Genomic DNA, 18222 nt, shown 5'->3' with positions numbered 1-18222 from the left:
ATAATAATAACGTTACTAGGACAGATTAAAAAAAACACATATATACTAGTACGTACGTAGTACTTACTGCTAGCAGATGTAATTACGTTGTAAAGTAAAGGGATTGCGTGACAAGCATGAGCATCTCTATTCTCAAACTCCTCCTTGTCTTCTTTTCTCACTTTCAAACAGTCAACGCTCTTTCTTCTGTGGTCTCTTTGTTCTCGTCTTTGGAATTTGAATTCATCATATTTATTTATGCTATGTAATATAGTAGTACAGTATATGCGTAGAAAGTGATATCAGATCACGAGATTGTCTGTTATGTTTGGTTGTTAATCGATTTGACTAGGTTCGTGTTCGGTTGTTTTTTAGTCCTTAGTTTAAAAAATTGATAAGACCCATATACAGTAGTAGTAGTAGTACAGTATGATTTTTTTTTTTTTTTTTTGAATTGTGTTTGATTTTGTCCGCGTTTAACGGGTGCGCGCGCGTGGCAAAAGAACATATCTATTATTTGGGCTTTTAGGTGTTTGATTAATGGGCTTCCAGTTAATTGGACCTTTTGGGCTTATGTACTCTTTTTTTTTTTTTTAACTTACGGACGCCATTCAAAACCAAAACTTAAAACCACATATTGTATTGAATGAATGAGTATCCATCCTATCTATCTCTTGATCAGAATTCAGTAATAATAATTTGGTAGTAAGTAAGTAATGATTGTGTTTTTGGGTTTCGTAATCGTGAAACTAGTGCAAATATAAGAAATTCGAAATTTGGTTGTGCTGCTTTGCTTATGAAACGTTATTATTATTGCAAGGCTAAGGCTAAGGCTAATGAAGTCCGCTCAAGAACTCTTGCCACTTTACGGCAGCTCCGACAACCGGCACCGGCGATATTTCTCAACACACGCGTTGATGCTCGCATCATCAAAACTGGCTTCGACACAGATACTTGCCGCTCCAATTTCATCGTCGACGACCTTCTCAGGAGAGGTCAAGTCTCTGCCGCACGCAAGGTGTTCGACGAAATGCCTCACAAAAACACTGTCTCCACCAATACCATGATTGCTGGGTACGTTAAGACCGGCGATCTTTCCACCGCCCGGGAACTTTTTGACGGGATGGCCGATAGAACTGTTGTTACGTGGACCATCTTGATTGGGTGCTACTCCCGGAACGACCAGTTTCATGAAGCTTTCAAGCTCTTCCGTCAGATGTGCAGGTCCTCCTGTTGTACCCTGCCCGATCACGTCACCTTTACTACCCTTTTACCTGGCTGCAATGACCAGAATGCGGTTGGTCAACTTCATGCTTTTGCCGTCAAGTTAGGCTTTCATACGAACCTCTTTCTCACTGTCTCCAATGTTCTGATTAAGTCCTACTGTGAGATAGGCCGACTCGATTTGGCCTCTTTGCTGTTCCAGGACGTTCGGGGCAAGGACTCTGTCACGTTCAACACCCTTATCACAGGGTATGAGAAGGATGGTTTGTACACGGAGGCCATCCATCTCTTTCTTCAAATGCGGCAGTCTGGTCACAAGCCTTCAGATTTCACCTTCTCTGGGGTCCTCAAGGCTGTTGTTGGGCTACACGATTTTCCTCTCGGTCAGCAACTCCACGGTCTCTCAGTTACTACCGGCTTTTCCAGGGATGCCTCCGTTGGGAATCAGATTCTTGATTTCTACTCAAAACATGATCGCGTTTTTGAAACTAGGAAACTCTTTGATGAAATGCCTGAGTTGGATTTCGTTTCTTACAATGTGGTCATCTCAAGCTATTCACAGGCTGAGAGATACCCCGAATCCCTCAAGTTGTTCCGAGAAATGCAGTGCATGGGGTTCGACCGCAGAAACTTCCCTTTCGCGACGGTGCTGAGCATCGCAGCCAACTTGTCATCCTTGCAGATGGGCCGACAAGTGCACAGCCAGGCCATTCTGGCAACGGCTGATTCATTCCTTCATGTTGGCAATTCTTTAGTGGATATGTACGCAAAATGTGAAATGTTCGAGGAAGCTGAATTGATCTTCAACAGTTTATCACAACAGACCTCTGTTTCCTGGACTGCCTTGATCTCAGGTTACGTACAGACAGGGCTTCATGAAGCTGGGCTTAAGCTGTTCACCAAGATGCGAGGAGCAAGTTTACGAGCTGACCAATCAACTTTTGCTACTGTTTTGAAAGCTTGCGCTAGTTTTGCTTCTTTGTTGCTCGGGAAACAACTCCATGGATTCATAATCAGGTCAGGGAATTTGGAAAATGTCTTCTCCGGAAGTGGTTTGGTTGATATGTACGCCAAATGTGGTTCTATCAAAGATGCAGTTCAAGTATTCCAAGAGATGCCCGATAGAAATGCAGTTTCCTGGAATGCCTTGATTTCGGCATACGCTGATAACGGAGATGGAGAAGCAGCAATTAGTGCTTTCACAAAGATGATGCAATCAGGTCTCCAGCCAGATTCAGTCAGCATCTTAGGCGTCTTGACTGCATGTAGTCACTGTGGATTAGTTGAACAAGGAACAGAGTATTTCCAGGCAATGTCTCCGATCTATGGGATAACTCCAAAAAGGAAACATTATGCATGCATGCTGGATATGCTTGGCAGAAATGGAAGATTTGCAGAGGCAGAGAAGTTGATTGACGAAATGCTCTTTGAGGCAGATGAAATCATGTGGTCGTCAGTGTTGAATGCATGTCGGATCCACAAGAATCAAAGCCTTGCTGAGAGAGCAGCAGAGCGGCTCTTCAGTATGGAGAAGCTCAGGGACGCTGCTGCTTATGTAAGCATGTCCAACATCTATGCAGCAGCTGGGAAATGGGAAAGCGTTAGGCATGTGAAGAAAGCAATGCGTGAACGCGGAATCAGAAAGGTTCCGGCTTATAGCTGGGTTGAAGTGAACCACAAGATTCACGTGTTCTCATCGAATGACCATACACACCCAAAAGGAGATGAGATCTTGAGGAAGATCAATGAATTGACAGCTGAAATTGAGAGAGAAGGGTACAAGCCTGACACAAGTTCGGTTGTACAAGACATAGATGCGCAGATGAAGATTGAGTCGCTTAAGTACCACAGTGAACGTTTAGCCGTTGCATTTGCTCTGATCAGTACACCAGAAGGGTGTCCGATTGTTGTAATGAAGAACTTGAGGGCCTGCAGGGATTGCCATGCTGCAATTAAACTTATATCGAAGATTGTAAAGAGGGAGATAACTGTAAGGGATTCAAGCAGATTCCATCACTTTAGTCAGGGGGTCTGTTCTTGTGGTGATTACTGGTGACTCGCATCCCTGTTATAGAACAAAGATCTAGAATACTTTCTGCTTCATTCCTTCATTTTTTAATATTTTTGTGGGACTTGGGATTGAGATTTTGTAACCTTAACTAATGTTGTAATATATTCAAATAGGAAAACTTATTGATTTTCCAGTACATCTCCATCACATTACATTATATTACAAGGAGAGTGGGAGTTTTGTTTCCTAATACCAGTCTGGTAAGAATCATAATATCAAACTAGTTTTAGACCTTGCAGGTTGCACCTAGGGGTTTCGTGAAGAGGCAGCGATGTAGCCAGATGGGCGTTCTGAGACTGTTTCACAAGTGTCTGTCTCAAAGAAGGCCGAGTGGAGAGCCTTCACACAATGCTCCGCCTCATCATCATTCACTATCAATGAGATGTTTACCTGATGATATCATCAAATATTCAGACGAGTGTGTATTTCGAGAGGTAAAAATTACATCCTTTAAACCTTTTGTATAGAATCATATATAGGCAAAGAAGTTGAAAGAGGTTTGACCTTAGATGCACCTTGGGAGATCATCTGGACATTAATTCCATTGGTTCGCAGAACCCGGAAGCCCTGTTTGTTGATCAATTGGCAAGTCACTAAGTAGACCAAAATTTTTAATGATACAAACCAAACCAGAGAGTTAACTAACCTTCTCTAATATGAATGATGATCTCTGAACATTTCCGATTAGAGAGATAATTGATCTGTGTTGAAGCAGATTTACAATAGCTATCTTCTCAAGTTCCTCTACCACGTGATCAAGCTCCTGTTCACATGGCCAAGAATTACAGATACAAAATATGAGTTGTTGATTTGATGTTCTGTGCTCCAAGAACAAGTGGGTAGCCTGGAAGTTGTCACAAGTTTACCTGTTGAATTAACTCCCTGCTGCAGAACTTTGAAGGATCCAGTGTCAAAGAAATGCTAACTTCGCTGGTTGCAACAACATCCACAGATATGCCCAATTTTTCAAATGTGGAAAACACCTGCAAAGATAGAGAGTGTGTGAGTGAGCTGGGAGGGCGGGAGAGTGACATCAAGTCGAGTTAAGTTGGTTTACCTTGGCAAGGAAACCATACTGGCCGAGCATACGGGTGCTAGTGATGTCCAACATGGTAACATTACGTTTCAGAACGATGCTGGTCAATACAGCCTAGGAAAAGATAATAAGCAAAGAGGTACGGTCAGAGTGATATGTTTTTGATATAAAAGATACTGATGCAAATTGTCTTCACGAACCTTGCTCATGTCTCTTGATCTGGTGATGACGGTTCCTGGAGCAGTGGGATTGTAAGAGTTTTTAACCCTTACAGGAATGTTACCTTCTCGAGCAGGGCGCATAGAAAGTGGATGCAACACCTGCAATGGAAAAGGAAGAGAGTGATAAATACTTTGGTCCTTTGGTACAACAAGTGTACGTATTGAGGTTGGTTACCTGAGCACCAAAGTAAGCAAGTTCAGCTGCCTCATCAAATGTCAAGTGTGGAACAGGTTGAGCTCCGCAGTAAATGTTTGGATCACAAGTCAAAACTCCATCCACATCTTTCCAAACCTGCACCACATCACAGTGTTAAACTATATCCCACTTTCGTTTTCATTGATAGAAACCCCTATATGTATATACCTGGATCTCTCGCAAACCCAAGGCCTTCCCGATCGTTGTTGCAGTCAAATCGCTACCTCCTCTACCCAGCGTAGTTACAGCACAAGATCTCCATCCCTGCAAAAAGTGAAGTTTTGTTTTTACAAGTCATTTTAAAAATTTCACACAACAGAACAGACATGCAAGAGAGTCGTTCCAAATCATAAATTAATGGTTTCTTATATATATATATATATACCTTTCCAAGGAAGCCTGTGACAATGGGGACTGCATTTTCCTTGCTCCAGTCACCAAGTAACCTTTTTGAAACCGCCGGGTATGTTGCCTCAAGAATATCAGCATTAGTGAATTCATCTGTGGTAATAATCCCGATCTCAAATGCATCATACTGCCAAAGCAGAACTCATCATCAAGTCATGATGATACAAAAAAAAACTATATTATATAATAAGGTGATCGATCTCATATAGTATAATACCTGTCGTGCTTTATGCCCAATTTTGTTCAGGTAGGCAGCAAATAGCCTTGTGGACATGCATTCTCCAAACGAAACCAAGTAGTCTCTTGTGCGTAAAGTTAACTCTTTCATCATTGCAATGCCTTTCAGTAGCTGTTCTAGTCCTTCTAGGTGGTCTACACATATTAAGAAGAGGCAAGAAAGATTCAGAAATCAACAAGGGAAACTAAATTAATCAACCATTAAGAGAAGACAAGTAATTACTTGCAATAACTTCTGTATCCACTCCAAGCTCATGAGCAGTCCTGGACATAGGAGAATTTGAGTTCCCATCATGAGAAATGATAAAGCAAAACTTGAGCTGACGAAAACTTGAATTGATACATGCATATATATATATAAATATGTAAGTTTTCTTTTAACCTTATATGGAGTTCCTTTATACAGCTCAACTCTTCAATAGTGTCGACGTTGGTGACACCGCAGCGAACAGCCTTCTCTCCAGCCTAATGAAAGCCACAGCCCGAGTTTTTATTACAGACAGAAGAAATTAAACATGGTAAAAAGGTACAAATTATAATGAAAGAGAGTTCACTTTTGTTTACCATCAAAAGCTTATTGGTGGTCTTTGCCATTGCTGATAGCACAACAACAGGCTTCTCATCTGGGAAGCTGAGTATGAGTTTGGCAACTTGTTTCATCCTCTCTGCTGATGCCACTGATGACCCACCGAATTTCATTACACAAGTCAACTTTTTCTCTGTTTTGTTTAACTTGAAAGTCTCATATTCTTTTCTCTCTAGCAGCTCCACCCTTGCAGCTTCACAAGTAACTCTCAGGGCGATCATGTTCTTACAAGACGAATGACCCACCTTTCTAGAGAATACTCGAGCAGAAGATACGAGAGCTGAGAAATTCAGCCCCTTTGAGCCAACTTCATGAATCCTTTTTGAGTTTATAAAGGCGAGTTCTGGTGTTTTAACTCCGTACAACTGCACTGAAGCCGCCATTACTCAATAAGGGACGATTACTAGAACTCTGAGACGACCGAGTGTTGTGGTTTCGACAAATAATAGAGTATGCTTGTTTGGTACGCAAACCTGCAGCGATCCGTATAATCCACGGAAACCAATTTAATGCATGAACAATAGTTCCATTCAAAAAAATAAAAATAAAGGGAGAAGAAATGGCATGCATATATTTATATTTACCAGTTGACAGGGGCTCCTGATTGGTTGAGACACAACCACAAAGCTCCGTAGCAAGATGATATGAGGCAAGGCGCCAAAATGGACGGTCAAGATCCCAGGCTTAAAAAGATCAGACGGCTCAGGAGCGAACTCAGTCAGTCTCGGATGTTAAATGTTTATAGCCTGCTGAGGAAAGAATCGAACGATCATTCGACTTCACTATTATTAATAGGAATCTGCTTAATAATCCAAACTCTTGGTTTATGGTCACATATATAATATATACTACTACTGCTCGTCCTTTTAACCAATGGGTTTTTATTTTTAATTTTTTTTTGGGGTTGGAAAACGTGGAAAACTACAATTATATTAGTGAACCCTTAGGAGGTTGAGGGGGTGTTAGAACTTAGTAATGGTAAATCGAAAAAACGTGGCCACCTACTTATGAATATGTTTGGTTTAGCAACAGGATAACAGGTGTCATCAGATGTATCGTCAACAATTTTCACATTTAGTCGAGTAATATTGGATGCTTATGAAATTAATTTAACTAGAGGAATAGTAAGCCGTCGATATCAGAAACACACAAGTAGAGCTAGCTAGTGAACGTCCAATGTGCGATGAGATTAATAAAAATTGATGGTAAAGTTGAGTGAAGGAAAAAAGGAGCCATGCTAATCTCTTTCTTTATCGATCACGTACGTAATGGTCCAAATTTGTTTTACCAAATATCTTTCTTTATACAGAAAAAAGAAAGGAAAAAAGGAGTCATTTTTGTCTGTTTATTTATAATAATTATAATAATCAGGTAGTGGTTAACAATACAGTATACAGTACTAGACTACTAGTAGATATGAAACTGCGAGGCAGCGCGGGAACAGCAAGAGCAAGACACAGTGTTGGTTGTATCTTGTCATTGTATGAAGTATGAACTAATATGAATTGAGAGAGAGAGAGACAAGGCACACTGTTTGTTGAAACTGTTCTCTTAACGGGCCCCATTGTATTGACATTGATGAATTCATGTGGCTTTAAGCCCATGGGCCTTGAGGTCATGTGGCATTCTGGAGAATAGTCAAGAGAATATGCCTTCTTTTAAACCACACAACACGCACTCACTCACACTCCCACAGTCCCACTATTTGCGAATTGCGATTTGCGAGGCCGAGGCCGAGGGTTTCATACTTCTTCTTTCAACAAGTTGTCAAGGGAGGCCGAAGAAGAACAAGTACTGACTGAAGAAGTAGCAGTTACTAGTGTCTCTCTCACTCTCTCCTCCTTTCACCACCGGCTATGGAGTCTCCAAAGCATTCCTTGATTCCCAGCTTCCTCTACTCGTCCTCCTCTTTCTCCCCCAGGTCTCTTCTTCTCGACCAGATGCTCAACTCCAACCCAAAATCTCCTTCTTCTTCCTCCCCGCCGACGGTGCTCTCTCACAATAATTTCCTTATCGCGTCTCCCACTGAGCCCGCCAAGGGGATGGGGATTGAGATGTACTCCCCTGCCTTCTACGCCGCCTGTACCTTTGGTGGCATCCTCAGCTGTGGTCTCACTCACATGGCCGTTACTCCTCTCGATCTTGTCAAGTGCAATATGCAGGTACCTCACACCTGTTTTTTTTTTTTTTTTTTTTGTTTTTGTTTCCCCAACTATCTCTAGCCTAGTCTTGTTGTTGTTAGATACATCCTTGTTCTGTTAAGACTCTCATTTCCCTTGTCATCCTAATACATGTTAATCAAAATAGATATGCCTTACTTTTGAATCTACCTTGTCATTATCAATCACCTTGCTCAAAGCAAACTCATAATTCTGTGCCCTTCAGATTGATCCTGCAAAATACAAGAGCATTTCCTCCGGCTTTGGAGTTTTGCTTAAAGAACAAGGAGCCAGGGGATTCTTCCGTGGCTGGGTCCCTACTTTGCTCGGTTACAGTGCTCAGGGTGCCTGCAAGTTTGGTTTCTACGAGTTCTTCAAGAAGTACTACTCTGATCTTGCTGGTCCTGAGTACACCGCCAAGTACAAAACCCTCATCTATCTTGCTGGTTCTGCTTCCGCTGAGATTATTGCAGATATTGCCCTCTGCCCATTTGAGGCTGTCAAGGTCCGTGTTCAGACACAGCCTGGATTTGCCAGGGGAATGTCTGATGGATTTCCCAAGTTTATCAAGTCTGAAGGTGTCGGAGGGTAAGTTCATTACTTCCCATATACTTGCTCACTCCACTCGTCTTAAAACAAGTCTTTGTGCCTGATTCCTTCTTTTCTTTTTTTTTCTTGCAGTTTGTACAAGGGAATTGGTCCCCTCTGGGGACGTCAGATTCCTTGTAAGTTGTGGCCTCAGCTTTGCAACTATCGCATAGTATGATTTAGGCTCATGAATGCTTCAGTGGCTTTTTTAGTTGCAAAATTGTGCTGATACAGAATCTACCTTTGTTACAGACACAATGATGAAGTTTGCTTCTTTTGAGACCATTGTGGAGATGATCTACAAGTATGCAATTCCGAGGCCAAAGGACCAGTGCAGCAAGGGTCTACAACTTGGGGTGAGTTTCGCAGGAGGTTACGTTGCTGGCGTGTTCTGTGCTATAGTCTCTCATCCTGCTGATAATTTAGTGTCCTTCCTCAACAACGCCAGAGGAGCAACCGTTGGAGATGTAAGTCTCTCTGTTTCGGTTTTAAACTGTAATGCGATGCAACTTGTGATATTACGTATTGTCCAACACTATCATATCCTTTCAACAGGCGGTCAAGAAGATAGGGCTGTTGGGTCTATTTACAAGAGGGCTACCTCTACGAATTGTGATGATAGGAACATTGACGGGAGCTCAGTGGGGCATCTACGATGCTTTCAAAGTCTTTGTCGGCCTGTAAGTCTCTTCCTTTGCAGCTATTTTGGTTCGGAGGTTCCCCTCGTTCTCAAATAACAAATGAAACTCTCTTTTATTTCAGTCCAACCACTGGTGGTGGTGGTGTTGCTCCAGCGGCTGCCATCACTCCTGCTCAAGCAAAGGCCTAAAGCCCCTAAACAATTGACGAAGAACAACGGGTCTCTAAGGGTAACATTTTTTTCTTTAAACAAAAGCGGACAATGATGAAAAGATTCGAGTAACTCAGCCTGAGATTTGAATCTTCGATGTAGCTCAGTTCTTTTCCTACAAGTAGTAAGATAAAAAAATATGCTATCTTTGCAAATGATAAGAGTTCGTAAAAACCACGATTCAACGTTTCAAATTTGATAAAATATATCGACCTAATAAAAAAAGGTTATAACTTTTTTAAAATCAGAGAAACTCATTCTAAATCATAAGCAGGCAGAAAAGAGTGGAGCAAATAGAGAGACCCACGAATGGATTTTGTTTCTAAAAAGTAAAAACAATTCACAGAAGTGCAAAACTGAAGAACTTTATAACAGTCCCTCTGTGCTTTACAAACACTAAAGTATCTGATTAGCTGAACACTGAAACTGTGTATTTACTGCCAAGTACAACTCTGCCCAACAATTCATCTTTCTGTCGGGTTTATAACCCTCAGGCACAACTCTGCCCAACAATTCATCTTTCTGTCGGGTTTATAACCCTCAGGCAGAACCATGCCTAGGAAGAAAAAGGCCTTAAATTTTTTTTTAAAATCTCTATATAATTTATGAAAAAGAAAACTATAATATTATAAAAAACATACTTGTCTGGTTGTTGATGGCAGCCAAACCAAGAAGGAAGAAAACAAAAAGAAGCATAAGTTAAATTATATGTTAATGTTTTAGTGGTGATCGACTGATCGTGATCGGAGAAGTGAGAACAATGGATCTCTTTCTCGAGTTTTCTATCACCATCGTTGCTCTCTTCTTCCTTTTACCACATAAAATCATTTTTATTGGGTCTAACTATTGGGCTTATTTGGTAAAATTAAGGCCTTTATTTTTTTTCAAAAAAACGGGCCGGAGGAAGCGAATGCTTTTTTGTTTACACGTAGCCACGGCTCTGCCCTCAGGCTTGCTTACCTCTTCTTCTTGGTGGAAGCGTTGGACTTTGACGGTGTAGCTACAGGTGAATGAACAGAACAACAAACGAGATCACCGAAATGAGCAATCCGTATTTCGCCACCAACCTCTGTGACATTAACAACACAAGGTAGAGTAGAGTTTATAGGTAAGTCTGAGAGCATTGACATGTGATGTGTTTTTTCTAATACAAGGCGAATTAGAGATCAGGTTACCTTGGCCTAGAGATTTTTTTTGGGCAGCAGCGAGATCCACATCCGCAGGACAGGACGAGACAAGACAAGAGAACAATGGGTATTTAATAACGAAGAATGAGATGAAGGACATGCTTAAGAGAACATTTGTTTGGAAGCAACTATGACCAAGCCAAGAAGATGAGTTGGAGGCTTTTCCGCAAAGATATCTAGTGGTAGTAATGGAGTTGAGTAGGGCTTCCTACAAGCAACAGAAATAACAAGAGGTCAGTGTTAACCGAAGGAACGGTTATTAGAAAAATGAATTGAAGTTACAGAGGTAAGTAACATTAGGCAGGTTATTATGAATGTAAAACCTGTAGAGCAGACTCGGCGGGGATGCGGAAAGTAGCAAGAGCAGGTGGCACCGTAGACAAATCCCTTAACCTTGGCCTCCAATTGGAAAGAAGAGTGAGACAGAATACACGCATCAAGTCTTTCCCATGATGTTGAAGCGTTTCCACTGACAACTTGGAATGTGTACAAGATTCAGTATGTACTCTTTATCCCAGCCCAGCTACTGTCTGCCCGTCCAGCCCATTAAAGGTCAAACAAACTATTTTCTGGGCCTTAATCTATAACCTAACCGTTTATCCGATATAAAAGATAACAACTGCTTGCTGTGTGAGAGAGATGCTCTAAACGTCACACATTCACCTCGTTAAAAATGAAAAAAGCACGACAACTGTGACTGTAAGGGAGAGATGGAGAGAGAGAGACCGTTAAGTCATGGGATCTTCGTTTCGGCTGGAAAAGGAAAACAAAAAGAAACTCCGGAAGAAAAAAAAAGAAAATCTTGGTTTAAATTCGTCTTCATGGACGCACCACCACCTCCACACCTACTAGCTTCTTCTTCTCCATGGCCATGGCCACCGGATTCCACCTGCTCTCTGCCGTCGGCGGCGTATGCAAGCACAAGCAGTCCCTTGGGGTAACCCTCCCCTCGACACGCCGATTCTCCGCTTCTGTCACTGCTTTTAGCTCCGATCAGCATCAGTGGAGTGGGGGACTGGAGCAGCCATTCGCTAAGAGCTTCTGGGACTACCTCGAGGTGGCTAAGGATTTCATCAGACCGGAAGATGACAACAGCCCGTCTCGCTGGTTCTCTCCCCTCGACAGCAAGACCAAGAGCGAGGCTCGATGTGACGGCGCCCCCCTGCTTCTATTCCTACCTGGTTAGTCTTCTTCTTCTTCTTTTCCCCCCCCCCCCCCCCCCCCCCAATACTAGTTTAGTTTCTTTCTATCTCAAAAGGGGCAATTAATTCAGAATCACTATGACTAAGCGTAGGTATCGACGGAAGTGGACTCGGGCTAGTAAGGCAGCACCAGAAACTTGGACAGTGAGTGCCCCCGCCTCCGTTTCTATCCTTTCTTTTGTTTTTCTTTCTAATATTCCGGTGGTTGATGAGAGCTATATATATGTCTTCTCAAGGATGTTTGATATCTGGTGCTTGCACATACCTGCCACCAATCGTACTGCATTCACAGGTATTTCCTCCATTGCTTTTGCCTTTTGTCAACAACTGTTTTGTTTTGGCCAGACAATTTTGCTAACACATGTTGATTGCTTTATTAGATCTGGTCGCCATGGTTGAAAGAACTGTCAAATCTGAGTTTCAGCGATCACCCGGTAAACCTATTTATCTTGTTGGAGAATCTCTCGGCGCTTGCATTGCACTCGCTGTTGCAGCCTGTAACCCTGAAATTGATCTTATCTTGATTCTTTCAAACCCAGGTGACGTTGATCTTTCTTTTATACATATATTAAGTACGTGCTCATTATTAATAGGAAAAGAAATGAATGGCCTTTGCAATTCCTAATACCTTGAAGGCTTCAACACAGGTCTCACCACGTCGTCGTCTGGATTAATCTTAAACAGTATTTATTGTTGCATTTGCAGCTACATCATTTGGAAATTCTTCGCTGCAACATCTTGCTCCCCTGATTAATGTCTTGCCACACCAACTTGATCTTGCCTTTCTTTCCGTGTTGAGCTTGATTCCAGGTTAGCTATGTTTCACACCATTTTGGAACAAACTCCAGTTCAAGTGTATTCTTCGGAAACAAACTCCATACGTTAATTTTAAAAATCACGCCATACGTTGGTAAAAAGCATGCATCTTCGGAAACAAACTCCAGTTCAAGTGTATTCTTTTATGCATTCACATGTGATTTTCGGTGATATAAGTAAGACATGGTTTTTAATTTCATAGCTGCATAAAAACAAAGCTCTATTGGAATTTTAAGGTGGCCCTTTAAAAAGGATGATTGCTCACTGGGTCAGGGGACTTCCGGAGATGGAAACAGCTGCAAACATTTTTCAAGATTTGGTGATAACATCGACATTAACTTCTGTAGGTGACAAGCTCATTTACTGTATGCTTGGGTCATCGTTACTTTTCCAGTCCTAGTTGTCAAATACGTATGGTTAAGAATCTGACTATGCAGATTCTAGCTGATACATTTCGGAGAGAAACACTTGTGTGGAAGCTCAAGTTGCTTGATGCCGCTTCCATGTTTGCCAATGCACATCTTCATCTAGTACAAGCTCAGACTCTAATTCTCTCCAGGTCCGTGTTATCGATCATCACAGTACAGGTTCTTCTAATAATTATTGAAAATTTCAGGGGAGTAGTTAGCAACTAGGTTAATCTAACTTGTTTATCAATTACAGCGGAAATGACCAAATACTTCCCAGTAAATTCGAAGGTAAACGACTTCGAAAGAAACTGCCTAAATGTGAAGTCCGCTCATTCAAAGACAACGGCCATTGCCTTTTTCTGGTATATATCCACTCTGCGTCTTGTATAGGAATACAACTGCCAAACACTAAATTTCATCTCATTCAAAGATGTAATCTGATATGCTTCCATATTAGTTACATCTCCTTTTGCTTTCGTATATGACAGGAGGACGGCATTGATCTGGTCAGTATCATAAAGGCCACTTCTTTTTACCGGCGTGGGTCTCGTCAGGATTACATCTCCGACTACATCCCACCAACCATCTCAGAATTTAACAAATGTTATGGGGTGAACAGGTAAAACTACACATACACATTATGTCCCAAAATGGCTTGGTATGGTTTTGGTGAAAAAAAAAAAAAACAGTTTTTGATATTTTTTGTGACAAAATAGGCTCCTTGAGGTGATTATGGGCCCTGTATTTCTGTCGACTACAGAAGATGGGAAATTGGTGAGGGGGCTCGCGGGAATACCATCGGAAGGACCTGTACTGTTGGTAGGCAATCACATGCTACTGGCGAGTGACAAAATTTCACTCCCAGGTCAATTTGTTCATGAGAAGAACATCAATTTGCGGCCTCTCGTGCATCCCATGATGTTTACGAGACTGAGAGATGGATTATTACCTGATGTGTCTGTTTATGATACACTCAGGATGATGGGGGCAGTCCCCATCTCGGGCACTCACCTCCATAATCTCTTGTCTGCTAGATCCCATATTCTGTTGTTTCCAGGAGGAATCCGCGAAGCTCTACATCGTAAGGTTAGTAGTTATATACTAGTTGGTTATCCGGAGTAAGGTCTCATAAATGGCAGCAGATCCTTTGGATACGTGAATATGGTTGTTATATATATATATATATATCAGGATTGGATGTCACACTTGAGTTCTATTGCTGCTATCAGTGTTACCTGTGGTAGTGAAAACAACTCATCACGATTTTCTCAATAACAGGGAGAAGAATACAAGTTGATGTGGCCAGAGAAAGCAGAGTTTGTGAGAGCAGCAGCCAAATTTGGAGCCAAAATAGTACCCTTTTGTGGAGTTGGGGAAGATGATTTTTTAAAAGTGAGTTTCCAAAATATGTAGTACACTTTGCATCCAAGCCACGTGTAGCTTAGTTGGTATAACTGTGTGTAAACGAATATGCAGGTGGTTGTAGATTACAATGACCAGGTAAAGGTTCCGATGGTGAAAGAAGTGCTAAAAAGAGTGTCAGCGGAAGGCCCGGAGGTGAGGTAATGTGAATGAAATTTAGTAGAGAGAATATTAATTGTAGAAATGGATGATGGTGAGTTACATTTGACATGGTTGGCGTTTGGAAGGGGAAGCGTGGAAGGAGAAGAGGGGAACCAAGACTTCCACATGCCAGGAGTGATACCAAAGTGGCCAGGGAGATACTATTACTACTTTGGGAAGGAGATAGAGACGGGAGCTGAAGAGTTGAGAGACAGAGACAAGGCAAAGGAGGTGTACGCAGAGGTGAAAAAAGAGGTTGAGAGATGCATAAAGTTTGTGAAGCAGAGAAGGGAGGAGGATCCTTACAGACCTCTCTTACCCCGTCTCCAATATCACCTGCAGCACGGCCTCCTCTCACAAGTCCCCACTTTCCCCTTTTGAATATACATTTACACAATTAAATTCATCAAAGGGGCATTTCAGTAATGGTGCTTATACCTCATAAGCCGTTTGCAAATAGTTATATTCCATAAAATTTGGGACTTTTTTTTTTATCGTATGAATAATGATTGCAGCACCCACATTGTAAAATTCTCCCTACACGATCACCATAACATTTTGGGAAACTAGAGATTCTAAACTAAAGGAGGAAGTGTTAGTGCTGTATCAACTCAGGAATGAGCTTGAGAAGAAAGGAGAGCTCTCTCTCAGAGAAGTTAGGCTTTGGCTTAGTATCATCAACATCTCTGCTGGATGGCTGCATCATCTCACTCACGGCCTCTGTTATCTCCTCCACGTGGTCTACTATCACTCCCTCTATACCCATCAAATGCTGCATGTACACAGCCTCAGCCACATTGTTGAGCTTTCCGTAGGTCATGAGAGAGAGCTTGGATTCTTTGATCTTGTAGACGGCGGCGGGGTTGCGGAAAACTCCCTTGACCTCCGAGACAATACCTTGAAGGCCTCCTTCTAAACATACTTTGATTGCTTCCTCCAGCGAATTCCTTCTGGCGTCGTAGTACATCTCAGTTCCACCGTTTGTCAAGAAGAATACCTGTATATATATGTTTTGGTTTTAGAATTTGGATGACAATTAATTAAGTTGATGGATTAAATAAAGGGGAAAGAGCAGTGTCAGTGTGGGAATCATAAACTTACGGGGTAGGTGGTCTGCAACTTCCTGACAAGAAGGGCGGCATCAGGATGGAAGCTGGAGAAGATGATGGGTCTGTCCTTTGCAAAATCAGACACCACCTGCAAGATTGGGAGGAGAAGACGGGAGAGATGATCGGAGGAATAGAAGAGGTTGTCGTCAAGCTTGAGCTCGATGTTGAAACCAAGATTGGGCTTCACAACTTTCTCAAAAGCCTCCTGGAGAGTACAGAGAGAGTCGTCTCCGTGGACGGTCCACTTGAGGATCTTCCCTTCCTTAGACTTTCTCAGCAATGGCTTTCCTGTCTTCTCTGGTTCCCTCTGTGGCCCGTAGGACATGAACTCCGACAAGGAAACCTCCGTGACCCTCTTCTCGTACACCACTCCCTGTTCCTCGGAGAAGATGAAGTCGTCGTGGAAAATGACTGGGCAGCCATCTCTGGTGACCTGCGCGTTCAATAATTAAAAAAAAAAACAGAAGAGATCAGATCTTTAAATCTTTTTTTTACTCCTACAGGCTACAGTATTTTATTACATTAATAAAAACAAATTCCAAGACAAAATGTCAACGGATGGAACCCCCACGTGGTACAGCCGGCGGTCACGTGGATGCACCAAATTAGAAGAAAAAAAAAAAAAAAAAAAAGAGCCGATCGAAATTCAAATGCGGCGAACCGAAGAGGATTGAAAAAGAAACAAATAATATTATTACCTGAACATCGAATTCGATAAAGTCGAGAGGGAGTTTAGAAGCGGCATTGAAGGAGAGGATGGAGTTCTCCTTAAGAGCAGAGAACCTTAGATCAGGCGACTGCGACATGTTCATGCCGTGCCCTCTATGTCCCACCACCAGAAACTTGTTGTTGTTATTCGCTTTGCGAGAGGAGCAGAGAAGAGACGGGTTCTCAGGGAAGTTGTCGAGGCTCGGCACTTCCGACACATGAATGGCTTTTAGAGACATTATTATTATTTTTATAATAATATTTCTTCTTTAAAAAAAAAAAAATGGATTGATGATTTGAGGAGAGGGAGGGATGGGGGTTCAGAGATTGCTTTGGGGGCTTTGCTTAAAAAGAAGAAAGAAGAAGAAGATTGGGATCCTTGCTTGGAATATTCTTTGGATCGCCACGTCATCATCATTCGGTAATAACAGTCAAAATTTATCCGTTTTGGATATTCCTTCCTTCCCTCCTCTCTTCGGCTCCCTCCCTCTTGGGCTCTTGGTGGGCCTTCTCTCTTTCTCAAATGGAAATGGAATTAAAGTCAGCCATCAATGTTGATTGATTCACACACCTTCTCTAATCTTTTTTTTTATGGAGTATAATATATATACATAACTTTATTTTATTTTTCTTTTATTTCCAAATATTCCAAAGCATATTATTATTCAAGTTTATTTTCTTCTTTCTAGATCTTGTATCTCTTTTATCTCTTTTTTTCAACAATAATAATTTTGTTGTAAAACACTTGGAGTTAATCTTCCATAACCGGCCCATACACGATCTGTACAAGATTCATGTACGTCCAAGGCAATAAGGCCCGTTGGCCATCTCCTTTATACTTAGTCGGTTTAGGTTTTGGGCTTTGCTTTTACTATATATATGTAATCTCATTCGATTTATCAATAAAAATAACAAGAGATTTACAACCTTCAATTCTCTAGTTTCATAACACATTATCAGCACGAATCTTTAAAGCCAGCTGAGAAAAATCTTACCCTAAAACCCTAAAAACCACCGCCTCTTCCCTTGTTCGTGATACACCCGAGTTCGTGGTCTGTTCTTGTCCGGGGTGAGTTCTGTTCGGCGATCGGTTCCTGTTCGAAGTAGCAGCTCAAGTTCGATCGGTTTCTTCCTCCTACCTTGTCCGAGGTTCGTGATCAAGAGAAGTAAAACCGAGGTCTTTAGCTCACGGTTCATATCCAGTCAACCTCCAAAACAGTGGAAGGTAAATAAGATCAAACCCTCTCAAAACCATATAAATCGAACTTGATCTATTAAATTATTAGAACCTTAAAACTACAAGTAAACAATCAACAAACAAGTTCTTATGCTTTGAAATCTTAAAACCCTATAACTTTAAAACTTTAAAATCGGTTGTTATAGGTTGTTTAGATTGGTTGCAATTAAACTGTTTATGATATAACTAAAATCCGATTGTGTTGATTGATTGCTTGTTGCATAAGAACCTTAGAACTAAAACCTAAAATCCGAATTGCTTAAGATTAAAAAAAAAAAAAAAAAAAGAGGGTTGTTTGAATTGATTGTTTGTTTCATAAGAACCCTAGAACTAAACTATTAAATTCGAAATTCATAGAAGAAAATTTAATCTAATTGTTCTAAGGATTAAATCTGATTTAGGTGTTTGAGAAATTCAAACCCTAAAACTAAGAAA

At 41.4% G+C, this 18222-nt stretch overlaps 5 protein-coding genes across 17 annotated transcripts; 3 read left to right on the top strand and 2 right to left on the bottom strand.

Moving 5' to 3' along the window:
• The first annotated feature begins 1009 nt into the window (after positions 1 to 1009).
• LOC104719446 (putative pentatricopeptide repeat-containing protein At2g01510) lies at positions 1010 to 3029 on the top strand. The gene is made up of 2 exons (XM_087463262.1): positions 1010 to 2979; positions 3026 to 3029. Exons 1-2 carry the CDS (start codon positions 1010 to 1012, stop codon positions 3027 to 3029), a joined length of 1974 nt encoding a protein of 657 aa, XP_087319388.1.
• LOC104719444 (aspartokinase 3, chloroplastic) lies at positions 2974 to 6818 on the bottom strand. Its single transcript, XM_087449790.1, has 15 exons — positions 6543 to 6818; positions 5937 to 6431; positions 5755 to 5837; positions 5596 to 5636; positions 5353 to 5507; positions 5113 to 5262; positions 4896 to 4991; positions 4707 to 4823; positions 4511 to 4630; positions 4332 to 4424; positions 4141 to 4257; positions 3921 to 4037; positions 3779 to 3841; positions 3580 to 3664; positions 2974 to 3132 (listed from the first exon to the last, which is right to left on the bottom strand). Exons 2-15 carry the CDS (start codon positions 6339 to 6341, stop codon positions 3062 to 3064), a joined length of 1713 nt encoding a protein of 570 aa, XP_087305916.1. The 5' UTR covers positions 6342 to 6431; positions 6543 to 6818; the 3' UTR covers positions 2974 to 3061.
• A 784-nt stretch (positions 6819 to 7602) lies between these two features.
• LOC147949403 (mitochondrial phosphate carrier protein 3, mitochondrial-like) lies at positions 7603 to 9710 on the top strand. Its single transcript, XM_087449787.1, has 6 exons — positions 7603 to 8120; positions 8344 to 8705; positions 8799 to 8842; positions 8958 to 9172; positions 9261 to 9385; positions 9468 to 9710. Exons 1-6 carry the CDS (start codon positions 7815 to 7817, stop codon positions 9532 to 9534), a joined length of 1119 nt encoding a protein of 372 aa, XP_087305913.1. The 5' UTR covers positions 7603 to 7814; the 3' UTR covers positions 9535 to 9710.
• Positions 9711 to 11372: 1662 nt separating this feature from the next.
• Positions 11373 to 15250, top strand: LOC104774749 (phytyl ester synthase 2, chloroplastic-like). Of its 13 annotated transcripts, none has more exons than XM_087449750.1 (13): positions 11373 to 11923; positions 12037 to 12088; positions 12181 to 12236; positions 12325 to 12483; positions 12650 to 12754; positions 13034 to 13103; positions 13198 to 13319; positions 13424 to 13532; positions 13659 to 13789; positions 13887 to 14256; positions 14449 to 14562; positions 14647 to 14732; positions 14820 to 15250. In XM_087449750.1, the coding sequence occupies exons 6-13, from the start codon at positions 13047 to 13049 to the stop codon at positions 15112 to 15114; spliced, it is 1284 nt and encodes a 427-aa protein (XP_087305876.1). In that variant the 5' UTR covers positions 11373 to 11923; positions 12037 to 12088; positions 12181 to 12236; positions 12325 to 12483; positions 12650 to 12754; positions 13034 to 13046; the 3' UTR covers positions 15115 to 15250. The 13 variants fall into 13 exon arrangements, with proteins under 13 accessions (XP_087305876.1, XP_087305882.1, XP_087305871.1 ...); XM_087449756.1 differs by having other exon boundaries at positions 11375 to 11923; positions 13034 to 13107; positions 13205 to 13319; XM_087449745.1 differs by having other exon boundaries at positions 11377 to 11923; positions 12997 to 13103; positions 14647 to 14727.
• LOC147949402 (glycerophosphodiester phosphodiesterase GDPD1, chloroplastic-like) lies at positions 15199 to 16888 on the bottom strand. Its single transcript, XM_087449780.1, has 3 exons — positions 16541 to 16888; positions 15835 to 16275; positions 15199 to 15730 (listed from the first exon to the last, which is right to left on the bottom strand). The coding sequence occupies exons 1-3, from the start codon at positions 16787 to 16789 to the stop codon at positions 15329 to 15331; spliced, it is 1092 nt and encodes a 363-aa protein (XP_087305906.1). The 5' UTR covers positions 16790 to 16888; the 3' UTR covers positions 15199 to 15328.
• Between the last annotated feature and the right edge of the window lie 1334 nt (positions 16889 to 18222).

Source organism: Camelina sativa, chromosome 1 (assembly GCF_030686135.1).
Source record: "Camelina sativa cultivar CO46 ecotype springtype chromosome 1, ASM3068613v1".
Lineage (NCBI taxonomy): Eukaryota > Viridiplantae > Streptophyta > Magnoliopsida > Brassicales > Brassicaceae > Camelina > Camelina sativa.
Note: the sequence above shows the minus strand (reverse complement) of the source record. Positions and strands in the feature narration are given on the sequence as shown.